The following is a 10,000-nucleotide window of genomic DNA, read 5'->3' as shown; positions in this document are numbered from 1 at the left end:
TAACCTACTGTAGTAAGAAAACATGTCATTAACCTAACCAGGGGGCTAAGCCCGCCAGCCCCCCATTGCAGGTGACATGAATATAAAATATAAAATAGAATATAGAATGTAAAAATCCACTTTTGATGGCATTTGTGGACTATGAGAAAGTATTGGTAGTGTGCAACAGCCAATTTTGTGGAGAGTCCTACATTATTGTGAGTTCCTCTTCATCATCTCCTACGCCTATTGACGCAAAGGGCCTCGGTTAGATTTCGCAAGCCGTCTCTATCTTGAGCTTTTATTTCAATAATTCTCCATTCATCATCTCCTGTTTCGCGCTTCATAGTCCTCAGCCATGTAGGCCTGGAGCTTCCAACTCTTATAGTCCCTTGTGTGGAGCCCAGCTGAACGTTTGGTGAACTAATCTCTCTTTGGGAGTCCTTTGAGTTCCTCCTAAATATGCAAATTTGATTAAGTCTATTTATGAGCAGAGCAAATGCAAAGTTAATGTTAGTGGAGCCCTATCAAATGAATTTCCAGTGAACAGTGGAGTACTCCAAGGGAATGGGTTGTCTTCTATGTTGTTTATCTTCCTCGTGGATTTTGTAATGCATAGAGCAATTGGGGATGGTGAAGAAGGAAGAATTGGACTGGATTAATAACAGGAAATTAGCTGACCTAGGATATGCTGATGACACTGTCCTTATTAATAGAACACCACAGGACTTTTACAGTTTGCTTACCAGAATGCATGAAATATCACATGAGGTGAGGCTCAAGGTAAATTAAAGAAAGACGGAAGTGATGAGAACGGAATATGCAAAGGAAAGTGAAATATCATTGGAAGGAGAAAGAATCATTGGGATGGATTCATTTAAATATTTAGGAACTAGGATCTGTAATACAGGATCTTTAGAATATGAATTTAATGAAAGATTGAAAAAAAAAAAAAAAACAATGGCTAGATTAAGTAAAATTTTGGAAAACAAATTGCCCCAAATTACATACAAAAATCAGACTAGAAATCATTTAATATATATATATATATATATATATATATATATATATATATATATGTATATATATATATATATATATATATATATATATATATAAATATATATATATATACATACATATATATATATATATATATATATATATATATATATATATATATATATATATATATATTATATATATGTATGTATATATACACACACACACACACACACACACACATATATATATATATATATATATATATATATATACGAGTGTGAATGTTTGGAAATATATTTTAACAAACCTTTTATTTATTTATTTTTTCATTTGAGGCAGCCTTTCATAATTTCAAATGAGTATGGGTAACTGTTTAAAGAAACCTAAAACTTCGAAGATACTATAGTGGAAAGAATGAGAGATATTGAATTGTCTTCCTGGACAGTTTTCTAATTTTTTTTTATAAAAAAAAACTCAGAATTTTATACCTATCAAACAATTTAAAGATCTCAAAGTTTGAAAAGAAGAAAACTTTGATTGTGAAATATGAAATAGCATTGGTGACCTGTCACTTGATTTCGAAAATTAATTGGAAACAATTTGAACGTTTATTAACAGGATTCAAAGGTTACTTGTGTACAAAACAAAGAGATCGAGATTGGAATTCCCTGCGTCTGATAGTTCTCCGAAGAGGCCGAAATTAGGGGGCCAGTGAGCATCATGCGACGCATAAAGAGTTGAAGGTTAGGGTTTACCATCACTCGGCTCGTAAAAAAACGCCTTGACTCTGGCACTGGGGATCAGTGTCCTTCAGGCGGCAACGGAGAGAGAAAGAGAGAAAAAAAAAGGAGAGAAGGGAAAACACTCAGGTTTTGTCGGAGTCATTGGCTCAACCCATCCCGCAATGGTAAGTCTAGTGCCATCTGTTGAGAGTAAAAATAAATAAATGTGCTTATTTTTTTCACGAATGCTAGCGACTTCAGTGATCAGACCCAAGCATGGTTAGGCTTTTTTCTACCATTTCAATGCGAGTAATTTTCTTTTTAAGATAGAAAAAAACGTAACGTTTGATATTTTGTTAAGCAACTTACATGTCTGCCTCTAGCACCCGAGGGGTAGCTAGGTTTATGTCACCTTTTTGTGGTAAAACTCCAAATAAAGTAAATGCTATGATGCAAAATGAAGATTGAAACTTAATGACAACAGTCTCAAGTCATACGATTTGCCAAATAGCTCAGACTATATCAATGCTAAGACTATATATATAATGTAGGCTAGAATCCACGGAGCAATCTTGTCTATCTCAGTATTCTGTTTTAATATACAAGAATATCACTTAGATAAGATCATAAAGACGAAGAGCTGGGCTGTTTTAAAAAATGAACAGTTGGATGTGATAGACCCCTCAGGCCATTATGCCAAGAGAACTATAGTAGGGAAACAGCTGGACGCTTCATTGGCAGAATACAGAAAATAAGAACAAAGAAAGCATTGAGAGGAAAAAAGATTGGGCTACAGTGGATGATGTCGAAATATAGTTTGAAACACTGAAGATGGTAAATATAGCCATAGAAGGGGCCTTTTCGTATTGAACTTGAACTCACCAACTCCTCCCTCGGAACATATTCGAAATTTGAGAGAAACAGAGCATCAATTAACAAAACAAATATAAGCTTTATTACAAGGATCAATTTAAGCATCAAAACATACAATGCCAGTAGCCAGGGTTACCAAGAATAAGGAATAAAAAACAAAATAACACACTCATTGAACCACTGCAACTCGATTGGATACAACTTTGCAAATAATTAAGATAATTCAACATCACGTGAAATCTTTGAAAACGGACTAATTTAAATTAATATATATATATATATATATATATATATATATATATATATATATATATATGTATATATATATATATATATATATATATACATTTATATATATATGTATATATATATACATATATATATATATATATATATATATATATATATATATATATATATATATATATATACATATAAGGAGAGAGAGAGAGAGAGAGAGAGAGAGAGAGGAGGGAGAGAGAGAGAGAGAGAGAGAGAGAGAGAGAGAGAGAAGAGAGAGAGAGAGAGAGAGAGAGAGAGAAGAGAGAGAGAGAGAGAAGACCTAACTTGATATTGAATGATCAGTGAAAATATTGACTGGCATCAAATTATGGAGTAAACTAGTTCAATAGAATGGAGAATTAAAAGAATTAATGGAAGAAGAGACAAACTGCCCGATCAACACAGACCACAGGTGGTAGAGAAGAGTTTCTTCATACATTCATAATGATAAAAAATTTCCGTTGCTAAAAATGTAATTAGTAGATTTTACCATGTAAATGTGCGGTAAAATGATAATTATATAATTTATTATGAAGACTGAAAGAAAAAAGTAAAACTTTCATTTAAATAGATTGTAGCTATTGATGATAAAAAAAAGATTAATTTGTACAATCAACTATGTTAATATGTTGCCAAATCATTATTATCTGGTAAGAAAATTTTACACTACATTACTCTTACTAATACAAAACAAAAAATAAAAACAAAAAATTATCGATATCAAATGTGCTTTATAAACTCCCTAGACGGAAATAAAAGTGAAATTTAACATGCATTTTTGTAAATAACATCACTGGTACTGTACATTCATTACCAGTAATGCATTATGCATTTATCTTAAATATTTGTATTTTTGGTCATATGAAACTCTACTTATTAGATATATATAATGAGCATAAAGTTTCACAAAAGATGTATTATCAATCATATCATCAAAACTATTTACTTGGTTTAAAAAGAAGAATAATTTTGACAGATCGATATTGTTTGGGGAAAATAAAAAGCCACATCTCATTTAATTTTTTTCCCCCAGAAGCGATTCAAAATGAGAGGCGTTAGAGCGGCTCTCGTTTTTCTTCTTCAGGTCACGTATGTTTACGGTAAGTTAATTCTGCAATATCAGAAAATGTTTTGTTATATATTAAACTATTCTCTCTCTCTCTCTCTCTCTCTCTCTCTCTCTCTCTCTCTCTCTCTCTCTCTCTCTCTCATGTTAAACTGCTATCAAAAATATGTATAAATCTTTCAGTATATGATTATGTTTCCTATTTTGTCTCAGAAGAATAAAATTTACATGTTGGTATGTGTCCATCTTTTAAGATTTTCATGAAGAAATGGACAACAGTATCAAATGAAGTAATTGTAATATTGTGATACCCGTAATAATCATTAAGGAGATAAATCTAAGGACAGTTTACGCCAGAAATGATCTAGAGGACGCATTAGTTAGTATCACTGTTAAGCTTCCGGTTTTATTCCATTTGATATTCAAACTCTCTCTGTCATTTGACAATCATAACTAATCACTTGAAAACTGCTGATATTTTTAAAATATTCTATTCCGTAAAAGATTAGTATGAGCGGATGGCAAGTACGAATCGTATGAAGAATTTATCATTAAACTAGAAGTTATTATCTCATCATTCATACTGCTTTAATTCCTTGAGTGACTGAGGAATACAACAAGGAATCAATAGCAATTGCACATCCTTGGTTTGTCAGACTTGAACCCAAGTGTTGGCTCATACCGTTAGAAAGTCATATCCAACATTACTTAGGAAAATTCTTCATAATAATTTCTTTGGCATACTGTCTAAGCTCTCTTTACCTAAAGAAGCTATCAGAACTCTAGTTTTGAAGTATAAATTCTTGTAAAAATCATTAGCATTTTTATCTTTATGTACGCTACGGCAAAATGAATCATCGGTTAAATTTTCACATACGTTTGTTGAATAAATCATTGCTGATACAAAATAGTAAATTTGGTTCCTCTTATTCGCATCTTAAAAGGATTTTTAGAATAGTAAACAGTCTTTGCATGTGTCTCCCCATTTGCTTTAGTGAGCTATTGAATGTTGCATTATCAAATGTTGGTACTGAATTTGAAATGTTTTACATACTGAATCTTTTAATAATCTTAATAACAGTTGAATCTTTCTCATTTCCATGACTCACTTCATTCAACTTTAACAAAATGGACCTTGCAAATCGCTGAACAGGAAAGACTTGCAACAAAGAAGTCGTCGACCAGTTGGCAAATACAGCCAAGGAAACTTGTTCCCAAGTTGACAGAGTTGATAAATACATCTCCCACATTCAGTCCAAGAAAGATTTGACTGTTCCATCCTTCACTGATCGCCATGGCTTCAAGGCGATCCTAAGTCAGTACAATGGGGATCTCAAGACTGCTAAGGATCATTGTCAGCCCTGGAGGAACGGGGACAACGTCGTTGCCTCATTAAAGGTTGTGGTCGTGGCTGCTCAAGGGTTTGAGCCTAGATTTAAGGAAGAACTTGTCAAGAATCAGGCTAGGATTAAGTCTCTTCTCGAAAATCATGAAGATATCGCAGTAATGGAAGCCACAGTCGCTGCTTTGCAAAAGGATGTAGCAGACGCTAAAGCGGCTATACAAGGAACAGATGTACAGGCAGTCATTTCACATCTTCGAGATCTCATCCTAACCAAAGAGAAGGAAATAAACACCACAATGGCAACATACAATATTGCCCAAGGAAGACGAGAATTGGCTGAATTGGTGAAATATATCGAATTCGTAAAAGCAGGAGCTGGCGATGTTGAAAGCAAAGCTAACGCTGCCAATACTAAGATCACCACCTTTAGAGAAAATCTCATCAGGGATGCTGGTGCCTTCAAGAGACATCGCACCAACGCGCAAGATGGAATTACCAAGTTACAGCAAGAAAAAACAAACAACAACAACCAAATCAACAGCAACCGACAAAGCATCAACAGTGCAAGACAAAAGATCAACGAAGAAAACAACCAGATAGCTTCCCTTAATGGTCAAATTGCAAATGCCCAGCGAGAGATTAGGGAAATTGAAGATCGCATCAACAGAAATATAAGAAAAGTCAAGAAGAAGAGGAAGTTTGGAAGATGGTTCCGATTTGTTCCAGTCGTCGGATGGACCATTGGAAATAAGTTCTACAAAGACGCCAAGCAAAGAGAAGAACAGCTGGCCAACGAAAAGAGGAATTTTATTGCTGGAAGCAACAGTCAGATCCAGAATCTCCGCAATCATATTGCATCACGCAACCAGGAAATCGATCGTCATCAGCAACAGATCAACAGCCTCGAAACCAAAAACCGAGAACTCGAACAGGAGTTACAACACTTCAGTCAGCTCGATGAACATCTGAAAAGTCTCGAAGGTGAGGTCAGTGCCACTTTACCATCCATTGCCAATGCGATCAGTGGAGTCGGCAAGATGAAAAGTACATTTGATGCCATTCAGCAGAGCCTAGGAAACATGATCGTGCAAGCCAAGGAAGCTAAGACAGAGGCTGAGATAAAAAATATGAGGTATTTTATATACAATGAAATCGATGAACTAAAATGCCAATGGGAAAATGGCAACACCAAGATAGTCCCCTTTGGAAAGTGTAACTGATAGACCAACCGTTGAGCTTCTGGATTGTGGTCACAAATTTATTTGCCATTCTACCTGTTTGTTTTTGAGTCTTCTCCCCAGCCAAATGTATTCCAGAAAGTTTAGCAAGGGTTTCTAGCTGTAAGAAAATTATATCTCTATGTTTATGATCTCGGAAATTGTATCATTATGATTTACCAATTGTTTTAATTTGAATAACTGTTTCCTGAAGGGCCGATTTTACTTGCTATTTTTTATGGTGAAAAATCATGTCAACTAAAGTAACAAAACCATTGAAATTTAAAACTTATATTCTATAATAACAAGTTTATTATATTAGTTGTTGTTAATTGATGATATTCTACTTAAATAAAACACAAAGACTCAAATGGAAGAAATTCAAGGAATAAAAAAGTAGAATACGCATTCTGTTCCAGACACCAAAACACTAATGTGTAAATTAGATATTATTTTCTTGTTTGAGTGTAGTTATTACTGACCGTTATCATGCCATTGCATACTCCATTAGCTGCCAGACAGCATAAGCTTTCCCAAAAAAGAGATTTAAGCTAATTTTATACAACTAATTTATACCTTGAATGATTAGTCTGAGCATTTTAGCAAAGTCTTATGTACATGACCTACTGATTAAATAAACAAAGGCTATGTATTATAACAGCCAAAACTTCCTTCAAAATACCCTTTCATATTTCCGTGGGGTATGCTTCTTCTGATAACCTAGAGTCCTATCAGAAAATTGATCAGTGTAGGATTTGAATACCAACGAAATGAACTGCATAGCAGCGTGATTGCTTTGCTGTGTAACCATATAATTTTCATTGAAGGAAAACTCAAGTGGCATCATTGATAAATAAAGGGCTTATATATAGGAAAATAAAAGTTACAATTCGTTATACTATAAAACACTTTTAAGATAAACCTTATTACTGTAAAAGCAAAAATAACAGTTGTATTTGTGAAAAAGTTCAGAAAAAAATAAACAGAAAATACTTCTTTATTATAATGAGCATCAGAAGTAAAACTTGTAGCACAGGAAGCAACCTAAAATTCTCTGAAACATTGTTATCAAACAAAACGAGGAAATATCACAGCTTTACTTATGAGAGACAAGAATTGATTATGGGACATTAAGAATGGGTGAGATCAGAAACAAAGAAAACACTGACAATACTAAGCTAAAAATGTTCTGACACACTTTTCCAAACAGTATCAAGAGAGCCGAAGGAGCCATAATTTTACTATCAATGCAGAACTGAATGCTTTAAAGTTTTATACATTTTGGAATTGAAGGATTGGAAAATGATGAAATAAGAAGTATGGCAGGTATAGTTAAGATTACAGAGATGATAGGAGTGTCACGATTGAGGTGGTGTGGGCACGCGTTAAAGATGGATGGTGAGGAGGGTTTGGGAGGAATCTGTAAGGAGGGAGGCAGAGTATTAGGTGGCGAGATAAGGTGAAGGATGATATGGAGAGAAGAGGTTTGGTGGAAGAGGATGCCTTTGATAGAAGGCATTGGAAAGGCCGCCTCAGGAAACCAACCCTTATTGCAGGGATAACAGTGGGAAAGAAGATCTAGTAAGATTTCCCAATTTAAATACTGATGGGATAGCCTTTTACAAGAAACAGCTTCTCTAAACAAGATAATTGTCACACCTTGTTTTACATTGAGTTTTAGTTAAAACTTAAGTCTGCCTATCAACTTCCTGAAGAAAAAGAAAAAAAAAAGGATTGAATCAATTGTGTAATTGTTTGATGAGATTCTTGTTTATTTGTTTTATGTGTGGAAAAGGCAAGTAAAATCATTGCCTTCTATATAACTCCTGCATGAAAATGGGTTTATTATACACATGTAAAAACGAATATCTTATATTTACATACGAATACTGAATGAGATAATACAGGTTTGAATGAAAATTAATGAAAAAGAAATCAATTACCATAATAACTTTCTACAATTTTAAAGAATTGTATTTTTTCCTTTTTTACGATATAAATCTTTAATCATCATTTTCTATTCTTGCTTTTTAAAGAACAAAGCTTAAACTTGTAAGCATCAGTAAATCTTAAAATATTCACAAATGAGACAGATTTAATTTCAAACGCAGAAGTCTTAATGGTATGACAAGAGCATCACAATGAGAGGTAAATGGAGCATCAAAGCTGAATTCACAAAAAGGAAGGAATAACAATATATGCCAAAAAAAAGGGAAAAAAATGGTGCTATTACAGATTGATTTGATTTATTGATTTTAGGTTTTCTGGCATCCTGACATCTATGGTCATTGACGACGATATTGTTTATTGTAAATAAAAAATAAAAGAATATTCAATTAAACCATAAAAGCAAAGATGTTATTTTAAAAGTTAAATATCTCTCAGAAGACTTGCTTCTGAAATAAAGCTAAAAATACCACTAGCATGGTAGGACACATCATGTCAAAGAATCTTGGCCAGGATGAACCTGCCATCTTTACCTCGAGCTTCAAACAGATATCTATTTCTTTCACTACTATATGTGAGGCATTCAGTCAACAAATGCCTCACTGTGAATGGTACCAGTCGTCGCTAAATGGTTGATGTTGGCCAACCAGCAAAAACTCATCTGTCATCCGATTGTGACCAATGCGGAGACGACAAAGAGTAGTCTCCCACTTTCGGGGCATCCCGTTATACCTCCAAGGGGATATAGCATTACTTACTTCTCTCATCTTATCTTTAAGTAAACTATCCCAATGCTGTTGCCAATTATTGTAAATAAATTTTTTAATTCTATGTGTGATTACAGAAAAACCAGGTTTGATGCTATACTGCTTAAGGATCACTAGCTTCAGTATATAGTTTGAACGATACTGCCTGCCTCGAGATACGATAATTTCTTAATCAGACTGACCGAATGTGCGAAAGCTTACATGGGAAGGGGAAAAAAAACTTTTAAATGAAAAGCTCTTGTGATTGATTGAAATGTCACGTTCCTGGTCATCCTTGCTACAACATGCTGGAGTCACCTTGTTTAGAAGCCAAAATCCTTCGATTCTACCGTAGCTAATTGCCAAGGAGGCGATAAGGAAGACCCTCACAGATTTGCTGATATGTTATTGAATAAAGGGTACCGTGTGTTATAGCTAGTTAAAGTACATTTATTATTAAACAAAAATATCTGAAATGTCTAATAAATCAGAGAATAAATCCTTACAGGGGTAAAGAACATCATTCACTTTTGCCCAAAAGGAACAAGAAGAAAATTGTGTATTGTTAAACAATTTATGTTCTAAATAATGATTTATAAACCATTTCTAGATTATATTCTATGAATGTTTGTGATCTATGTAAGTATGCAGTCCCCAGAGAATACAGCTTCATGGAATTTATCGATTCAAAGGATAGGGGATTGTCAATTCTGTTTTACTATATCAGGCATTTACTGAGAAGGATTGTTCAGTCTGATTTAATAAATCATACAATTCTGAGGATAATTGTTCAGTCTGGTTACATAAATCAAGTAATT

At 33.8% G+C, this 10,000-nt stretch overlaps 1 protein-coding gene across 2 annotated transcripts; it reads left to right on the top strand.

Moving 5' to 3' along the window:
• Window positions 1–1,735: 1,735 nt before the first annotated feature.
• On the top strand, window positions 1,736–7,168 carry LOC137650298 (putative leucine-rich repeat-containing protein DDB_G0290503). 2 transcript variants are annotated; one of them, XM_068383633.1, is made up of 3 exons: window positions 1,736–1,891; window positions 3,895–3,961; window positions 5,081–7,168. In XM_068383633.1, exons 1-3 carry the CDS (start codon window positions 1,889–1,891, stop codon window positions 6,490–6,492), a joined length of 1,482 nt encoding a protein of 493 aa, XP_068239734.1. In that variant the 5' UTR covers window positions 1,736–1,888; the 3' UTR covers window positions 6,493–7,168. The 2 variants fall into 2 exon arrangements, with proteins under 2 accessions (XP_068239734.1, XP_068239735.1); XM_068383634.1 differs by having other exon boundaries at window positions 1,753–1,891; window positions 3,898–3,961.
• Window positions 7,169–10,000: the final 2,832 nt, after the last annotated feature.

This window comes from Palaemon carinicauda, chromosome 11 (assembly GCF_036898095.1).
Source record: "Palaemon carinicauda isolate YSFRI2023 chromosome 11, ASM3689809v2, whole genome shotgun sequence".
NCBI classification, from domain to species: Eukaryota; Metazoa; Arthropoda; class Malacostraca; order Decapoda; family Palaemonidae; genus Palaemon; species Palaemon carinicauda.
This window is presented reverse-complemented; position numbering and strand designations above follow the sequence as displayed.

Excerpts from the sequence above, each read along its gene's own strand:
- LOC137650298 (XM_068383633.1), top strand. Across the intron at positions 3,962-5,080 it reads TCAGGTCACGTATGTTTACG|GAAAGACTTGCAACAAAGAA; the intron begins GTAAGTTAATTC and ends ATCGCTGAACAG.